Here is a 20,694-nt window from a genome sequence, read left to right as displayed (position 1 = left end):
GTGTCTGCAGCCCTTAGCCATACCATATAGGCATAACTGTTGTAAATCATGCCTAGCCCAGACTAGATTACATTTTGACTGTTGTCTTGTTGACATAGCAAATTGGAGCCAACTTCAAGCCCGAAGTCTAAAGCAGCCCAGCCCATGCAGCAGCAAGCAACAGAGCCCAAGCCAAGGACCAAGCCGAGACCTCTTTTGTCAGGTTCAGCCCAGACGGTGTTGCAGTCAAGTCCAGCCAAGCAAGTTTTGAGTCTGCAAGCAAGGACAAAGTTGTCGTGCCAAGAACTGTCTTAAGACTTGATAAAATATTTCAAGCCAAGCTGCATATGTATTTGAATCAAACAGAAACAAAACATCAAAGACTTTAAGACTTTTTGATGGACTTATTATGAATAATAAACACAGCATTTATTTATTGTTAACTGAAGCTTAATCTAAGACTAAAGGTAAGACTAAGTCTAAGACAAATTGGTCCAGGTCCAAAAATACATTATGGTTGTAATTGCAACGTTGTGGACTAACGAAGTAAAGAATTAGTCGAAACATAGATCTGGTCTAATGTAACAAAGTACCGTACATGCCCTGGTGAGTTGTTACACTGGTTTTAGTATTTAGATTTAGGTCATTAAAATAGCAATTATAGATCTAGGTCTAGAATCAACAGGACCAAGCCCAAGACTGAATTGAGGTCTGATGTTAATACAGTAAATAACTATAAACTAAGCTAAGTTTATGCCGTAGTCGTATAGCAAGTCAGTCCAATCAGCTGGTCTAAGACTATGCAAGTAAGACCAGGCCTATGAAATTTAGGACCAACAACAAGGTCCAGGTATTTGTTATTCCATTGAATAACTGCAGCCCCACCACACAAGAGGGTAGTCCCACATATTCCAGTTGTGTGTAGTGATATAGTATGGTCAATTGTTGACTATAGCTCAATTGTTTCAGGTATACATTAATAATGCTTTGTTTGCATTAAGTACTAAGAAAATAAGCTTTGCTTACGTACACGCAATTGCAAGATCAAAATCGTATTTATGATCAATAAGTCTAGATACTTGGTAATACAGCTACCTATTGTCTAGTTACAATCAAGTTAACAGCTGGATTTTGTACAAGACAAAATTATGGCAAGCCAACATATAGGTAGTGTGCCCAAACTGAGTGATGGGTACAATTTTGACGAATGGCTTGAACTCCTAGAAGCATGGTTTGATGCTAACAATATACAGGAAGATGGGAAAAGAAGGGCAATATTTCTGACAAATCTTGGTAGCAAGAGCTATCACATTCTCAGAGCTCTCTTGCAGCCTAGTAAACCAATAGATCAAACATACACAGTATGCAAAAACACGCTTCAGTCACACTTCGTACCAAAGCCTACCGAAATTGTTCAGCGCTATAGGTTTTACACTTTTGTGCAAAAGCAAGATGAGTCCATACCGCAATTTGTGGCAAATTTGCGCCAATTAAGCGAAGGCTGTAATTTCAAAGAATTAGATAACATGATTAGGGACCGCTTAGTAGTGGGATGCCGGGATTTTGCAATTCAACGCAAGCTGTTAAGTGAGTCATCCCTACCCTTACAACATGCACTTCAGACCGCCACAACTATGGAGGTAGCCGACAGAGATGTCGAAAAGCTCAAGGTATTGAGTAAAGGTTCCGAGTCACCTACAGTTCAGAAGATGCAGGGCAGAAGCCAGCGTAAACCATTTGTGTCCTCATCGCATAAAAATACACTTCAAAGACAGAAGCAGGAAGTGCAGGAAAAGCCTCAAAAGCCAAGTCAAAAGAAACAGGAAAAACCTGCCTCAAAATGTTGGAGATGTGGTTCAGGTGATCATGTCCAGTCAGCATGTAGATTTAAGGATGAGAAATGCTATCAGTGTTCTCAAGTGGGTCACACCCGCAGCCAGTGTGAGAAGATCAAGCAATACAGATCTAGAAAGAAATCTTCAAACCACTTGGATGGTGAGGAAGGTGCAGAACTGACAGAAAACATGCCCGGTGTAGAACTCAGACACCTTAGGGTGGAATGGTAAATAAGATGGCAAAGTACAATGAACCGTTCCAGACTAGCCTAAGCCTAAATGGGATCGAAGTTAACTTAGAAATAGACACAGGAAGCCCCTGGACGATGATGTCGCAGCAGGATTTCCATAAACTGGGACATCTAGCTGATGTAAAGCAAACAAATGTTTCCCTAAAAACATACACAGAGTCATCAGTACCAATCATCGGTGAGGCAATGGTAGAAGTCAAGTTTGATGCCAGCCAACCACCAAAGAAGTTGACACTTCTGGTAGTTGAGAAAGGTGTTGCGTTACTGGGCCGAGACTGGATGCAAGCGGCACCAGGAGGAATCTACAGATTCCTACAGAATTGCCTCAACCTTCAAACAAATGTTTCTAACAATCCAGAAACCGTGCATAAGATACAAACTACCCTACAAGACATGTTAGTGAAGCACAAGCAAGTGTTTGACTGTTCAAAAGTTGGTAAACTTGAAGGCTACCAGGCAAAGGTGCATCCACAAGACGATGGAGATAAAGCCAGGTTCTACAAAGCTGCACCAGTCCCATATGCAATGCGCCAGAAAATTGACGAAGCCATTGATGAGCTACAGGACCAAGGTGTGATTGAGCCGGTGAAGTTTGCTGATTACGCATGTCCCATTGTAGTGGTGAAGAAACCAAATGGTAAAGTCCGCATCTGTGGCAACTATAAGTTGACAGCAAATAAAGTTCTAAGGGTGGAACGGTACCCAATTCCTTCGCTCCAGGATATGCTCCAGGACTTAGGTGGAGGTAAACAGTTCAGCAAGCTTGACCTTTCACATGCATACCACCAGATAGAACTTGATGAACAAGCAAGGAAGTACACCACAGTAAATACACACAGAGGACTGTTTCAGTACACTAGGTTACCCTTTGGTATAGCCACAGCCCCTGCGCTCTTCCAAAGAGCAATGGAGTCACTCTTAGCCGACACACCAATGTGTCGCCCATACCTAGATGATATTATAGTTAGCGGGAAGACAGATGAAGAGCACATCGCCAACTTGCAAGCTGTACTGCATTGCCTAGAGAGTAATGGACTTCGACTGAAAAGGGAAAAGTGTGAGTTCATGATGGACTCTGTGGAGTTCCTTGGCCACAAGCTGGATCAGCATGGAGTTAGCCCACTCCCAGACAAGATAGAAGCCATAAAGAAGACTCCAAGACCACAGAACCAGAGTCAGCTGCAGGCATATCTAGGACTTCTGGGATACTATCGGAAGTTTATACCGAATTTGACCAAAGAGATAGCCCCACTAATAACACTGTTGAAGGCAGAGTATGCTTCAGTGCCAAAGAAGCGAGGCGACCGGAACAAAGCAGATCCAAACCTGAAGTGGGGATGAGACCAAGAAAGAGCCTTCCAGAAATCAAAGGAACTGGTTCAGAGTGACACAGTGTTGACACACTACGACCCCAGTAAGCCTTTGTTGTTGCAATGTGATGCAAGCCCCTATGGTCTAGGTGTAGTCCTCAGCCATGTAGGAACAGACGGTCTAGAGCAGCCCATTTCATTTGCATCGCGCACGCTCACCAGAAGTGAAGCAAATTACGCCCAATGTGAAAAGGAAGGACTCTCTGTGATTTTTGGTGTAAAGAAATTTCACAAGTACCTGTACGGAAGACGATTTACAATCGTCACAGACCACAAGCCGCTGTTAGGAATATTCGGTGACACCAAACCTGCAAGCCCCATGGCCTCAGCACGGTTAGCCAGGTGGCACATGATCCTCTCAGCCTATGACATCATACACAAGGAAGGCAAACAGCACCAGAATGCATATGCCCTTTCACGCCTACCCTTGGCAGATGATCAAACAGTGTGGTCGCACCAGAGTCTTGCAGAGATGGATGAGGAGCCTCCAGTTCAAATCAACATGCTGGATATTGACACAAGGCCAGTAGAAGCCGATGAAGTCAGAAGAATCACCAAGGATCCTGTTCTCCCAAGAGTGACAGCCTATGTGATGAATGGATGGCCAAACCCCAAGAACGTTCCACCAGAGCTCAAAGTCTTTGCGCAGAAGAAGGAAGAACTCTCGATTGAGGACGACATCATATTATGGGGACATGGAGTGGTCATTCCAGACAACAAGCAGATGAGACAAAGGATCCTTGATGAACTCCATGGGACTCATCCAGGCATAGTCAAGATGAAAGCACTTGCACGATCCTTTGTATGGTGGCCAGGCATTGACAAAAGTTTGGAAGAGAAGGTGAAGACCTGTACAACTTGTCAGGAGCACCAGCGAAGCCCACCACCTGCCCCTCTCCACCCATGGGAGTTCCCAGAACGACCCTGGAGTAGGATCCACATCGATTACGCCTACATCGATAACCAGAACGTGCTGATTGTTGTTGACGCCTACACCAAGTGGATTGAAGCTATTAGAGTAGCACACGCCACTGCAGCAGCTACAGTCACTGCCATGCGACGCCTATTTGCAACGTATGGTATTCCAGAAACAGTCGTAAGTGACAACGGCATCCAGTTTGTCTCTGAAGACTTTTCGAACTTCCTGTTCAACAACAATGTAGAACATGTTCAGACAACCCCGAAACACCCTTCCAGCAATGGCCTTGCGGAAAGGGCTGTGCAAACCTTGAAAAGTGGAGTGAAGAAAACCAGTGGAACATCATTGGAGATGCGCATCCAAGTATTCCTGATGACCTATCGGATAACTCCGCAAGGAACTACCATGAAAACACCAAGTGAACTAATGTTCAAAAGCAGAATCAGAAGTAGAATGGATCAGGTTCGTCCAAACCTGCACAAGTCCGTTCAGAAGCAGCAATCTGCAATGAAACAGGCGGCAGACAAGCGCTCAAAGATGAGACAGTTCAAGTTGAATGATACTGTCCTGGTGAAGAACTTTGCAGCCGGACCAACTTGGCTCATATGAATAGTAATCGAAACACTCAATGAAGTCATGTACGTGATAGAGTTACAGGATGGTAGAGGTACGCCGCCATGTGGATCACATTAGACTTTACACTCTATCGCATGAAAATGATCATGACAAGGAAGAAATGCCTGATCAGTACACCAATCTGCAACCAGAGATTCTGATTCGACAGTCACAGTATCCAAGCCAGACGACAGAGAATCCCAATATGGCACCTAGTACTAGCGAATCCTTAATTTCAAACACTGAACAGAGTAACGCTGATGCTACAGCCATGCCACAGCAGGTCCAAACAGAGTCTCTAAGTGATTCTGATGGAGCTGTCATGCCAAACATGCCAAATTCTCAGGACATGTCAGAAAGACGAATGTCCACCCGGAAATCAAAGACACCCTCAAAGTTAAGAGATTTCATTGTATATCATTAAATCTATACACGTTAGCAGCTAAAAAATAATTAAAAAAAAAAGGAAGAATTGAAAAAAAAGTTATTAACTTGATTGTAAATAGTTGTTGGATATACAGTAAAGAGAAACAATTATAGCCAAGTTAGAAGGCTTCTAGTTGGTATTGATACTAATTTGTAAAGAAAAGAGGTATGTTTTAAATTGGTAATTCAATTTGACAGTTGAATGATTTTTGTTAAAAAAAAGAGGGTGAAGAGATAAGAATGAAGTTCTATAGGTAGATAGAAATAGTGTTACCTCTAAATTTGATATGGATGAAAATAATGACAATCACAAGTGTGGTATTTTTTAAAGTTGTTTATTGGAAAAATATGAACAGCACATAATTCGCATTGTAGGGGAAGGCGGGGTAAGTTGTGACAGTTTTTGCTTTTTGCATGTTAGAATTGATATGATTAATAATCTTGTCGAAATAAGTACCTTGCCTTGAAATTTAATTCTTCTGAAATATTTTCCACCTATATATAACTTTCTATCCCCACACTGAAAGTCATCGTGACCTTTGAAAAAAAACGATGTCAAATGGCTCAAATTGCCCCATATATGGGGTAAGTTTGAGCCACCTTCTGGGGTAAGTTGAGCCACAAAAACTATGTACAAAATGTATGAGGGGAGAACCAGCACGTCAATTTTTTGTTCAAAGTCTTTTCACTTGCTAATTCTCTATAAATACTAACATCCTTTAAAAGGAAAAGAGCAGTCATGTAAATTTGCTCCTTTCAGCCAGCATTTCAATCGATTTTTATGGTTTGTTTGTTTTTTAAGATACATTACCATAGGATTTACCATGGCTCAACTTGCCCCATGCTGTTTGGCTCAACTTACCCCAGTCCGAACTAAGTGCAATAATTTTGTATCCACACATTTATTATGCATCCATCATATAAAAGACTATGACAAGAATGAAGATCCATATCTGGACTAATAATGTTGTTATCATGTCTTTATTATATTTAAAGACGTGTGTGTTCATAAAAAAAAAATTCACACTCTTTTTTACTTTTTTGGCTGAAATTCATATTTTTCCCTCTAAAAAACTACTTTTTGTTTCAAAGTTGAAAACAATGTGGTGGGGTTAGGGGTTATGCTATGGGTCATCAATACATGACACCACCACAATGTTTGACTCATTCATTATTGGCCTGGGGCTGGTGGCTCAACTTGCCCCTATGCTCAACTTACCCCGCCTTCCCCTATATAACTAGTCAGACTTAAATAAAACAATATGTCATAGATTTTAGCCGTCATATGATTTGTGAACATTGTATTTGGAGTAATTCACGGGACATTATTCATTGATGCAAACACATTTATGCAAACTAATTGAAAAGGTTAGTATGATACAGTTTTAAGGATTACATTATTATATTCTGTTTCATGTGATAATAGTCACACAGTTTATGCTAGTGAGCAATTAACAGATAACAAAATGAAGTAATATGCCACATGTAGCTATTTCTTTACAAAGTGAGATTTGGGATGAAGTATATTTAAAGGGGTTAGTTTCAAATAGCCATGTGTGTTTAATTGATTATGGTTAATTGTTGAGTAAGCAAAGTATTATGGCGAAGTTTAGCCTAGCATGCCTAGTTTAATATTACTGTTATCTGGTTACAAGTTATACAGTGTTACTTGTTTTATCTAGTGTTATACATGGGTAGTGAATGTATTACATTAGCCGATTGAAATGAAGCAGGATATGCTCCCAATTAAAAGGGGAGGAATGTGATGTATGGAAATGAAGACTAACAGCGTGTAAGCATGCGCGACAGAGAGCAAGATGGCGTAACATTAAATGACAGACACTACTCTACTTCGCTGTGCTATTATCTCATTATTATGTTTCCCTTTAAGAACCACAACACAAGAACATAACAGTTAGGATCTTTTTATTTTTACATCTTTTGTGACTAAGAAAAATGTGATAACACAAGAGTTCATAATTAAAGGGAAATAAAGTAACTAAGGCAATGAACATACAAGATTACAGAAGGACAATAATAATATATCATGGAAGCCCACTGCAGGTACATGTATGTAAAACAGTTCCTTTAATGATGCGGCAATCCTGGGTAAATAAAAGAAAGCTATATCATTATGTCTTTTAAAGATGTAATGATCAAAGTTATCATCATCATAATCATCACAATCATCGTCACCATCACAATCATCATCATCACCATAATCGTCATCCATATAACCTTTATCATCAGTGCCATCATCACCATCACCATCATCATCATCACCAAAAATTATCTTCATCATCATTACAATCATCATCATAATCATCATCACCACCACCATCATCATCATCATCATCATCATCACCATCATCATCATCACCATCATCATCATCATCATCACCATCATCATCATCATCATCATCACCACCACCATCATCATCATCATCATCACCACCATCACCACCACCACCACAATCATCATCATCATCATCACCATCATATTACCTGACATGACTGTTTCCAGTCTGCTGATGTTGTTTTTCAGACTTCGTTCCATCTGACCAAGATGGTGAAGTCTATCAGCCTCGCTGTCACTCAGTTCTTGAAGAAGCATGGTTTCTCTGCAGATTGGTAAAGAAACACAACGTAAATTATGGACTGCTGTGAATGGTAAAGTTACCAGTTACTGTATGCTTGAACATACACAAATCAACTATGGACTAAGAGGAGCGAACTGGCCAATGCTGTGTATGGCCCCTCAATGATGGTGTGTTATTATTAGCGAGTCTTGAAGGACAAGTCCACCCAAACAAAAACTTGATTTGAATAAAAAGAGAAAAATTCAACACGCATAACACTAAAAATTTCATCAAAATCGGATGTAAAATAAGAAAGTTATGACATTTCAAAATTTCGCTTCATTTCACAAAAACAGTTGTATGAACGAGCCAGCTATAAATCCAAATGAGAGAGTCGATGATGTCATTCACTCACTATTTCTTTTTTTTTTTATTGTTTTACAGTTTTTCAGAAAACTTTTATTAGCCAACAATTTCATTTCCATGGAGAAACTAAAATGTTTTTGAGAGAAATTTGCTTATTTTGCTACTAACATAATTATTGCAGCATATGACTGTATTGCATAGTGAATTAGTATGTTATAATTAAAGTACGCCTATATTACAAGACTACACTGGTCTTAATGATGCATTTTGGGTCAGAAACCTGGCTATATTTGAGTAGTTGAAGACATGAGATGGTGCCATTAAGGCCAATTATACATACATGTATTTGCTTTAAAACATCAGCTTGCCAATGTTATCAAGCTTATTTTTTTCACTACACCAATCCCAGGTTTGTTACTGTCCAATAAGTCTGGATTTTAGTGACCGTCAAATAGGAAATTATTTACTTCTTTTTTTTCCAACAACATACGCTTTTTATGGACCCCAAAAAACAATTTGTCAATGATATCATTGTAAATGGTGATTAAAGTCTCCCAAAATACTGAGGCAATATTTTGGTCTTGTGAATGTATTAAGCAGCTTCTTATAAACATTAAGGCGCAGAGAAAGGAAGGGTGTTATTAAGGAGATGGATGTCTTTATTGTAATGACTTCCTGTTTCAACAATCAAGCACACAGGGCTATAAACTGTCCCATTGTCTTTGCTTCATGGAACTTTTCATTGACTAGACCTTGATTAAAATTATGAAGTGGCAAGTTGTTTAGAATGTTAAACTACACCCAAATAGTAGCATGAAAACTATGTTAGGGGCAAAATTTGTATTAAAGTATTCTTTGTAGATCTAAATGTATGAAGATGGCTATTTCATTCCAAAGCCAACATGAATGGTTTCTTTCTCAAGAAAAGCTTTGTGAAACACCATCATTCAGCATGGAGCAAACCTTCATTAAGAAATTACACAACACAACTGCAGTGTACTTGTATATGCAAAATATGTTCCAAGACTCATGTGTATGGATGCTAACAAATTATTCTTCTTTTTTTTTTTTAGAGATATGGCTTTTTCTGATGGATGTCTCTCTGCTACCAACATTATAGCTGACAGGGACTTGGACATGACAGTATTTAAAATCGATCTTGACTATCAAAAGCAATCAATGCCAACATTTTTCCTCTCGAGTGTCTAAATCTAATTATCTGACTCATACATGCATGATATGTCCTTATCTATATGAGAAAGCACAATACACATGCCAAATAGATGATAAATTATGATATCTATGGCTTTCCATAGTCAAGACTCGCTTGAATTTATGAAACATTTGAAAGCATGGGCCTAAAAATCAAATGGAGTACTTGAGGCTCCTTCCAACTTCAAATGTGTTGGAAAGGTTTTGTCTATGCCTTGGAGTTTTTCAAGCCAGAGCCAATTCTAGTTACAGAAAAGCCTGTCAATACACCACAAAGTAAGCCGAAGCCGATTCAAACTCTGGTTTAAAATTGCAGTTTAACTTTGGATAGCCACAGGTTCAATTCATCAGCTCAACTGACACTCGAATAATTCAAAACAATCAGGAAGTAGTAACTAAAAAGCTTTCTTCATTATCAACATATGACGAATGACCACAGCATTGGAAATATACAATGTCAACCATTTTTTGATATTTTTGGTTTCCAATTATATTAGCACAGTGCTAGACCAGGTTCCCTAACACAAAGAAAAGCAATTAATCAAACGCTTGTTTTTCATGATTGATTGTGCATTGTAGTCAATGCAATCAATCGTAGCAAAATCTTCTACGATCATTGCTAAGCTTTGTGTTATGGGCCCTAGATCTTAGAACATGGCCTTAGTGATTAAGCCAACTGATCAATGCACTTAAAAACAGTATCACATTGCAATTTTACCTTCTTTGGAGCAGGGCGTGGAGGTTTAAGAACCTTGATCTTATTTCCTCGGATGCAGGACTGGATTCCCTCTTCACTTTGGTAATTGCCTTGTCAATGGACTGTTTAAAAAAAGGGGGAAATATCTCAATTACAAGTAAGTTACAAAATACATGAACATCCATAAAGCAGACTTCTATTTCAATTTTCTCAATCTTTGACATATCCAGGGGAGTTGTATTACAACTCAACCATATCAATACCATCATTGTTTTTAATTTCATTTTCTAATAAAGATGCACCAGCAGAAGTCAATCAACTTAGAGAGCTCAAAATGCACCAAACAATAAATACAAAAAGATAACAATCAGTTTATCTCATAGAGCTTTGAAATGAAGTCAAGAAGTGTCTTGCTAATGATTTAAAATGTAGAATGCTATTTAATCCTTACATCTGATTGGCTAAAACAAATTTTGCAGCTGAAAATCACAAACTGCTTCATGAAATGCTTCCTAGGAGTAAATTATCCAAGAATGTCTACTTACCACATTAGAGTAATACAATTTCTTGAGGACATCCTTTGCTATATCAAATGCCGGCTTCAAAAGGTCTTGTACGTTGGCATTCTGTAATAGGAAAAAAAATCGATACCACTCAAGTAACTTGAAGGATATGTCATCAATATAAAAAAAATCTGCAATAATCTATACACAATGGCAAATCCCATTTTTTCTGTACAAGAAGAAATTTCTTTCCAACAAGGCTTGCAGTACAATTGATTTCCAGAATGCAGGAAGTATGTAAAGTATCAGTTCTTAAGATCCGAGCTGTAAACGTAGTCTTGATGATAACCTCAATCTGCTTTAAGATGGATCAGTTGAAGAGGTTCAATTTATAGTCAGGATTCTTGAAAGAAAATATACTTACTAATGAATATTGAGTTCATTTGATTTGGAGAAATGAGCTGGTATTTCATTTACTTGAATCATAAGCATTATTCAACATCTTGTACGGCATTTCTAAAAGAATCAATTTCTGTTGCTGACTCAGGATCCTTCAAAGGAATGTTGCATCCTGGGTCCTGTGACACAACGGTTAGCAATTGATCGCACACTTGATTTTCAGGATTGATTGTACATTGTAGTCTATGCAATCAATCATAGAAAATGTTCCATGATCATTGCTAATCTTTGTGTTACAGGCCCCTGACGACACTAGTGTTTTGATTCACCGATTTTCTATAAAAGCCATAACCGTGAATATTTATATTTTACTCAAACCAGAGAATTCATCACACTCCACACAGAGTTAAAGTAGGAAAGTTGGTAAACGCAGGATTTGACAAAGCTCTGGTACCATTTTAATCCTACCTGGTCTCCTATTGATATGATTTGATGTCCTTTATGCTCTCCCGTCAAGCCACAGTACGCACAGATCGGCTTGTCGTCATCTTTACAGTAGAACTCTCTGGGCATGTTGTCATGCTCTTCACATCCATACACTCCTCTGTTAATAAAAAAGGAGAGGAATTTATCATTTTTTACTCATAAAATGCATATTGGACCACATAATGTCAGTCCACTGTTAATGTAAATTGCATGAATACAAAGGCTTACAGTAATCCTTTCTTATTGTGTGAGCTAATTAAAATGGGTCAATTTATCATGGATGTAGCTCGATATATTGGCATTCTGTTAGTATCCATCAAGTACATACATGATTATAAATGTCAACTTAAGGAAGAGGAAACATTTCTTTAAATGACCAAAGTGGGCATCACATAAGTAAACAAATAAATATATGAAGAAACAAATATAACACTGAAATAAACCATAAATACACACAATAAATATATAAGCTAGGGTTTACATAAAAATGAATAAATTACTAATTAAATATACAAAAATATGCACATCTAAATTCATGATCAATTACTTAATCCATTTTCTGATCAAATAAATGAATGTATGTACCAATGGAAAGGACAGAAGTCAAGATTATAATACTAGTTTGGCTCCAGGCTGATTAGGCTCCCTTTTGGGATGACAACCCTAGTTAGCATTCATACAGGCTGTGAAGGGGTAGTCCTGTTTAAGATCCAGGAGCCAAAGGCTCTGGTCCCTGGTTATAATTGGTCTGGGCTGACTACCCATTCAATCTTTTTCTTACTGTCTTAGTAAATAAAGGCCACTTTCCATCATGACATCAGCCCCCCCCAAAAAAAAAAAAAAAAATAATAAATAAATAAATTTAAAAAAATAAAACAACAAAAAACAATAAATTTCAAAAAATGAATAAATAAATAAATAAGTAAATAAATAAATACAGATAAATAAACAAAATGTATTAATTACTTAATTCTAGATAAATAAACAAATAAATATATTTTATTGAAATAATTACATCTGTATCTGGATCCTGTGATGAGGGTTCTTGCTCTTTGAGTTGTTCTTGTGTAGCTTGCTCCAGCATTTATCACAGAGCTCCTCGTCACACTGCTCACATTGACAGGAAGCAGATTCCTGGCTGCATTCTTCACAAAGGGCTCGGCCTCCTAAAGAGAAACAGGTAGAGAAGAGGGAGATATTATTTTATACTGAAAGGCATTTTGAAAGTTTTCAAAGAAGTTTTTTTTGTATCTGTGGTTTCACTAACGGCCGTAACAGGGTCTCGTTATTGAAAAATTACACAAATAAACTTAAAAGGGATGGTCCGGGCTTAAAGTATGTGTAGCCTAATAAATAGAGTAGAATTCACTAAGCCCACCTAATGAATATTCATGACGACTGTTTTCACAAAATATCGCTAAACTTTAAACTTCAATAACTTTATTATATGTTATCTGATTTTGATGAAATTTTCGCCATTTTGCTCAGTGAATTCTATTCTATAATTAAGATATATTTTCAGCCCGAACCATCCCTTTAAATCCAGTTTCTCCTCCTCCTCCTCTCCTCTTTCACTGACAAAAACGGCTCATTCCTTCTTCTCCTTTTCCCTTGTCTTGTTCATCCTTTTCATATACGAGTCATATCAAATAGAATATCAAGGAATATTGGTGTCATCAGCAAACTGCGCCATTTCTTGCCACAGTATATTTTGATTTTACTGTACAACTCGATGATTTTGCCTTATTTAATGTATTGTAACACTGTCTGGGCGAACACATATCCCACCAGGCTCATTGGGTTGTTCAAATTGCAAAAGAAGATTGTTAGAATATGTTGCATGTCTGATTTTAATGCTCCCTCAAAACCACTTTTTAAAAAACTTAATTTTCTGAATGTATATCAATTGAATCAATATTGTGTAGCATTAATGGTTTTTAAACATAAACAAAATAAAGTGCCGTGTAATCTTGCCTCAATGATCAAAAGTAAAATATTGATGCACAGTTATAACACCAGAAATCCTGAAAATTATTATGTTGAAGAATGTAAAAATGCAGCATCTTCCTTTTCTTTTAAATTCAAAGGACCTTGCATTTGGAATTCTCTTCCCCGTAATATCAAACAAATCTCATACTTAAATTCTTTTAAATCCAAGTTGAAAAACTTTCTTTTCAACCATCAAACATCTTAATTTAATTTATCCCATCATATTTCCATTTCCTAATTATTATATGTTTATTTTATCAGTACAAGTCTTGAATTTTATATTTTACGGTCCATAGGGACTGCCTCGACAGAACATTTGATTTGTTCTTTTGCAGTTTCCCATTTCATGTTCATTTTTTATACATGTACTGTAATTATCCCTATACAATCTTAGCCCTTTTTAAAATCTATCTTGCATCTTGCTATGTGTCTTTGTTTCCTTGTTTTTTATGTTTTTTTGTATGATCAATGTATTTTAATGGACGTGAATAAATAAATTAAAAAAAAAAAAAAAAAATTTTCTTACTTTTTCCCTTCCCTTATCCTCCCAAACCTCCCCTCCCTCCCTCTCCGTTTTTCTCTTCCTTCTTTCTCTCCCTCATCTCCTCTTCAAAATAAATCCGCCGTACTTTGGCAAAAGGAAGCAAGTTACAAAAGTATCATTTGTTCTAAATGAGCAATGTGTGTTCATCATTTACATAGCCATCAATGTAATTTTACAGCATATTTTCTCCAATATCTTTACATAGAACAATTGTCTTCCCCAAATTTTCCCTGAACGTGCAACACACAAAGGATGTTTCAGAAACAATAACTTAAATTTGATTGATGTGTCTCTTGCTTCCATTTGCCAAAGTTGGGCAGAAATGCACAGAAGAATGAAGTGTACAAAGAGGAGGTACCTTTCAGTGCCTTTCCCTGAAACTTTTTCTCTTGTCTGGTCTGGAACTCAACCTTGTGTGCACTTGAAACAAGAAGAATGAGTAAGTTAAAAGAAAGTATCAAAAGAGAAAATAAGATGTAGCTGGTAAAAAATATGAAATAATGAGCGAGGCAAGGCATAACATACTTTGACAAACAAGGTACACATATTCTATGCATTATACTGCCATTGGAACCATTGTATTGATTTACCTCTTGCCCATTGATATTTGGAAAAGAGTTTGACTACTAATCTTCTACTACCATCCGCTGAATGACTGAGGAAATGCTTGCTTAACCCTATCTAGGCCGGGGGGGGGGGCCTCGGAGGCCCCCCCCTCAACGAATCGCGCGATATTTTCGCCGTGCAAAATTTTTTGACTGCGCCGCTCGCTGAGTTTTTACATTCAAGTCTTGCGCAACTTTTGAGACCAATTTTGCGTCACCCGGGTACGTGGTTTCGAAATTACCCAACATTATGTAAGTGCATGTCAGACCAAAAATTGCTCAAAAACGTGATTTCCTGTACAAAGTCAATGCAAATTGTGTTTTCAACCAAAATTCATAAATGTATGATTATTTTTAGTTTTGCTGGTCTAAATGTATTCATTTTATGCTTTTTATGATCACAGAAGAGTCCCCAACAAATTTCATTGAAAAAACAATGAAAAACAAAAGGTCAAAAAACAAAGAAATACTTAAGAAATTGCAAAAAACAATACATAAGAAAATGATTTGATATCACAATTTTTTTCATGTACTCTTGCTTAGGACTCCACAAAGAGTTTCTATACCAAAAATTAGTACATTTGGAGCTTTATTTAGGGAGTTAGAGGAAAAAGTATGATTTTGCATACTAATTACGCATAAATTAGCATAATCACTTCATAGCGTTTCGCATGAAATAAATTACTATACAATCTTGTAGATTATGTCCCAGGCAACCCATGAGCCAATTTTCGGCGCGATCGCGCGGTCGACGGCCGAGATCTTGGGGGGCCCGGGAGGCCCCCCCCCCCCGGCCATAGGAACTTCCAAAATACCCCTGCCTAGATAGGGTTATAGAGAATTGAATATTCATCATGGTTTGCAAAAATAGCACACAAAACTGAACACACAATAAAGCCAAGACCAATGTACATCCCCATTAAAATCAAAGTTTCTTCCTACATTTTTGTTGATTGAGTAAGAAATACATCACGTAACACTGGTAATTCCCGTCATTCACTCAAAATATATTTGCGATGGACTTAGGCATCATAATTGATAAAGAATACCCAAAACTAGAGTACTCACAAGAAATCTGGTGTTTTGTTGTTGTACGTCCAAGCTGCTTGACCCAATGCATAGAAATCAGGTGGTAGTTCCTTGAAGCTGACCTCGCCCGCTGGTAAAGGAGTGGATACCTGGAGAGAGGATGAAGGCGCAATGTCAGAGGAATGGAATAATCATAATAATAGCAATAACCATTATTTACCCAAGATGGCCAATTAAAACAATCATCTCATTTTACACGCAGCCCAGCATAACATAATATGTTATTATCAACATTCTAAAATACCGTCCAAATCTCTGGAAGTTAATAGTCAAATCATTATTTTGCTCTCTGCAATATGCAGGGGTGTGAGTGGCCACAAATAAAAAGATCTGAAAAAGTCTGAAATGGAAATAGTTCCCATACTTTATGTACAGAGGAAAGCCAAATATAAGTTGAAATTAAGTTGAAATTAAGCTGAAATTCAAAACAAAACAAAATCTGAAATCAGCTAAAAATCTGAACTCTCACACCCCTGAATGTGAAATATTGGGCTGCTGCCTTATATTCATAGTTGATACTACCAACCATAGAGCAATATTTTACTACAGGAATCCAATGTAAATCAAAGTTAAAAATCAATGAAGCAAATTGTTTTCTATTAGGATCAAAGTGTGTTAGTGGTTCATGCAATGGAATCTATCTATAGGCATTATTTTGTTTACTCACTTTTAACAATGACCTTAACACAAGAGAGCAAGTTCTGGTGATGGGGGGTCACCTTTACTATGGAAAGTGATACTAACCTTACACTGTGGACAGACCAGTTCATGCTTTAGGTATTTGTAGATCCTGGCAAGGCAAGCCTGACAAAACGTATGTCCACACTTCAGAATCAGGGGCTGAAAGCTCCCACCTGAAGAGACAATCCAAAAACATCAAACAAAACTCAAAATTAAAATAAAAAGAAAAAAAAATTATGGTAAAAAAATTAAACAACTTGAATGAATTCATTTTTTTCCTGGGAGGGGGGGGGCAACATTAAAAATCAACATCCAAAAAATTTACAATTGCAGAGATACAAAATAAAAATACTGAGCCACCTCCTGTAAAAAAAAAAATGAGCAACATAAGTTAACCCCCTAATGGTGGCTGCACAATCGCGGTCCATCTGTGTATGAGGAAAATTTTTTAAATATAAAAAAATTTAAAAACTCCTCGAAAGAGAGGGCTGCCAGTTGTCTAATAGTACTCAATCTGCTACGGCTATGAGTGCAGTGACAGTCTTGCAGGTGAGACAAAAATCAGGGTGCTACATAAGTACTTGCCCGATTGCCCGGGGCAAGTGTTTTGAAAAAAAGGCCAAAACTACTTGCCCGGATTGGGCAAGCAAAATTCTCACAGTAGAATGACCGAAATGAGGGTCGATATTATATTGACCCTGATTTTGGTCATCGCAAGCAAGAGAAAATCACTCTGGAAAAAAGAAATGCAATAACGAGAGAAAAAGGCTGATGGTTTATAAAACTGTAAAACTTTCTTTTAAGGATTTTTTTGGGGGGCAAGTGAAATAGATTTGTGGGCAATTATTATATTCCAACTTATTAAAAATTTACCGGCCCGACATGTACATGTAGCACCCTTCAAAATGATATAAATATCATCACAGAGTCGAGTCCTCAAATCAAGGCTAAGCCGATTGCACGAAGGGGTCTTTCCAAAGACCGTCTTTCGTGTCGCCCATTATGATGTTCATTCTAACCTTGTTCTCTGTTACTCCTACTCCCAGCTCCTCCTTGTGTGGTGAAATAAGGTTGGCAATGTTTGGCTTATTTTCTTTTGGACAAATGCTTGATTTTTTTACACTTTCAGACACCATTACAGCTATTCATCATATAATTTATCTCTTAAGTAAATTTGATTCTTTAAAGTATTTTTCTTAATGAAAAATAGAGATTGAAAATCTACAATTGTCTAGCCATATTATTACTTTCCACCAATAGAGGGCGTACACAAAAATATGCCCAATTTTTTTAGCGCTCTGGTGAATACAAAAATTGCCCCCAACTAGGCCTAGTTACTATTAATGAAAAATAAATTGCAACTGTATTGAAATTAGTATTTTTTGTCACAAAAGTGATATTTCAATGATTTTTTTTTTTTAATTGTGTGCGGTGTACAGCATTGACATACCCATAATCCTACGCCTAAGTACCTGTGACTGTAGATTCCCCACAGGCAGGATGGTAATGAACCCTTTTGATGCACCATGTCTGACATCTAACATACTACGTAGAACGCGTTTCAATAAATTGTCGATTAAAAAAGTAAACAAAATCAAAATCATCGTTTATGCCATTATGGAATATCAGTAGAGGCGCTGGTCAGAAATTTGGGATCGTCCCAGTTTACAGGGACCGTCTCAGTTTATAAGGATTTCTTCACACAAGAAATCTAGGAATGTTCATTCACCTGTCAAGTGCCGACACCAATCAAGTGTGGTAGTCAATGTAAACATAACAGGTTTCATAACAAGATTATTGGAAGACGGTAAGTCATGAAAAATAGACGGTGAACTGGGGGGAATTGAGGTCACTGAATCTATTTTTAGCTATCTCAATTTCCGTAATTGCTGTCTTTGTCCCGTAGGGGGAATTAAAAAAAAAACGTCCCCATATGGCATAAACAAGGACAGTCTCAATTTATCAAGACATGATTTGTCTTGGTTTATGAGGATATCCTTGTTTTCTGGGACAATCCCAATTTTTGGACCAGCGCCTCTAGTAGTACTGAATATGGTTTCATGACTGATGAAATTGTATGAAAATTGATTTTAAATAAATAAAGGTAGATAACAACATTATTTGTTTATCATAAATTTCAGAAACATCCCACATACAGCGCATCATAGAAGATGGGCGACACGAAAGACGGTCCTGGGTCGGAAACACCCTTTCGACTCGACGTGCAATCGACCCCTGGAATTGGCCCTGGCCTGAACACATATCTACACAGAGCGACAGAGCTGCGGGGGAGCTCCGCGCTCCCCGTACCTTGCGGCGCGGTGATAGGACGAAAGCGGTGAAGTCCATACATTACCTTGCACATGGGGTCCGGCATAATTTCGACGGCAATTCGGGCATTTTGGAGCTCGATACATTGTGTCAAAATGTAAGGGTCTTTATATAAGCTACTGATTTAGCTTAGATGTTGCCTCATACAGATATAGTCCGCATTAAAGCCCACCGTTTGGTCAACGAATATGGTTAAAAGCAACGACTCGACGATAAAACTATTGGACTAATCACGTTGACGAAAATTTGACAGCAGTGTAGATGTATGGGACGCGAAGGGGGGGGGGGCCGGGGGGCGATTAAGTACTCGGGTGTATACTGTATTTTCCAAATGAAATGCCATGAAAATGGCTTCAATTTCAACCAGTGTTTCAACAGATCCAAAACAAATTTCCCGAAACTGAATCCCAATTCAGAATATTTGTTGAAGTCTTCAACAAATATCCTGAATAAATTCATTTGGGAAACGGATATTAGTGCTGAGGGTGAGGGATGAATGAATGAGGGGGTCATCATTTTGAGAAAAATACCTATCGAGTCCAGGCTAAGATTTTGAAGAACCCCGGTATTATTCACGAAACTGTTTTCTTAGATCCCATTATTCCTACACGGAGAAAAGGGGGTTGGGGACAGGAGTCGTCAAAGCACGTAGGCCTAATTTTTTTTCAAAGCTCTATCTTGTTTGAGTTGTTTATTTGTCTCCATGTTTTTTTTTCCTTTATAGGGCATGTACGGTACGTAGCGTGCACCCCTTGAATTTCTAATATTTAGTCTAAAGAGAGTCTATAGGTCGTCATCCTAAAACGCTGGACCTATAGAGCCTATTATACAGGACATTTATAAATCTACTTTTTCTTCTTAGAGGGGGAATACATTTAACAAAAATGATATGAACGATAGAAAATATAACATTAATAATAATGATGATGATTATGATGATAATAATGATGACGCCATGAAGATTTCATTTCATTTATTTCTGCATTCACATTAGTATCAGAATAGATAAATGTAATAATAGTAGTATAGTTAAATATTGTAAATATATCAACAAGATGTATTATACATTTTTCAAAACAAGATTATTAAAAGGGGTGCTGGAGACCGCCATGATAATGAGTGACGATCTCACGATGGTGATGATGATGATGCCCGGAGGGGCCACTTACATTGACGAGTGGATACCATGCGCGACCAAAAAAACACGTAAAAAGGATGTCTTTTTCACGATAGGGCACGTTACGTACGTAACGTGATAAGGGTGTCAAAAGCACAAAAATAATGAAAAAAGGGTATCTATTTCGCTAGGAAAATTACGTGTTTAGGGTCGAATTTGCGGGGATGATAAAACAAAATTAAAATGTTTTATAAAGGATATGTCCTTTTTGCCCCAACACTTCGTGTTTAGAGTCCGATTTGCGCGAGGTGTAGAAGATGGGGTCGTACTAAACCAAATAAGGTAAACCCGACGACCGAAGGACCCGTAACAATAAAACATTCCTGTACTTGTTTAGGGGTTCATTTCAGGGAATATTTGCCAAGAGTATATCGTTTTGTTTCCAATACTTGTTAAGGGTAGGGTTTCACACGCCAATACTTGTTAAGGGGTGCATTTTCAGAATATGGAAATTACGTGTTTAGGGTGCTTTTCGAGACCCCATGGTCGCGCATGGTATCCACTTGTGAATGGAAGTGCCCCCCCCCCCCGGGTAATGATGATGATAGCGTGTGCCCGCGCCAATGAATGGGAAGTATTAGAAAAAGTAATTCCCTCACTATTTAATGTGATACAAAATTTCGTTCAAGATGATTAAATTG

The 20,694-nt window shown here is 37.8% G+C and overlaps 1 protein-coding gene across 1 annotated transcript in view; it reads right to left on the bottom strand.

The window, feature by feature from the left end:
- LOC121412896 (RING finger protein 17-like) overlaps positions 1-19,123 on the bottom strand; it is a 29,968-nt gene extending 10,845 nt beyond the window's left edge. Inside the window, exons 1-9 of the mRNA XM_041605659.1 lie at positions 18,902-19,123; positions 16,609-16,718; positions 15,844-15,953; positions 14,529-14,590; positions 12,653-12,803; positions 11,620-11,755; positions 10,795-10,875; positions 10,271-10,371; positions 7,901-8,016 (exon numbers count right to left, since the gene is read on the bottom strand). Coding sequence (XP_041461593.1) covers positions 7,901-8,016; positions 10,271-10,371; positions 10,795-10,875; positions 11,620-11,755; positions 12,653-12,803; positions 14,529-14,590; positions 15,844-15,953; positions 16,609-16,718; positions 18,902-18,962 — 928 coding nt within the window. The 5' untranslated portion in view covers positions 18,963-19,123. The remainder of the gene's footprint in view (positions 1-7,900; positions 8,017-10,270; positions 10,372-10,794; positions 10,876-11,619; positions 11,756-12,652; positions 12,804-14,528; positions 14,591-15,843; positions 15,954-16,608; positions 16,719-18,901) is intronic.
- Between the last annotated feature and the right edge of the window lie 1,571 nt (positions 19,124-20,694).

This window comes from Lytechinus variegatus, chromosome 4 (genome assembly GCF_018143015.1).
Source record: "Lytechinus variegatus isolate NC3 chromosome 4, Lvar_3.0, whole genome shotgun sequence".
NCBI classification, from domain to species: domain Eukaryota; kingdom Metazoa; phylum Echinodermata; class Echinoidea; order Temnopleuroida; family Toxopneustidae; genus Lytechinus; species Lytechinus variegatus.
Note: the sequence above shows the minus strand (reverse complement) of the source record. Positions and strands in the feature narration are given on the sequence as shown.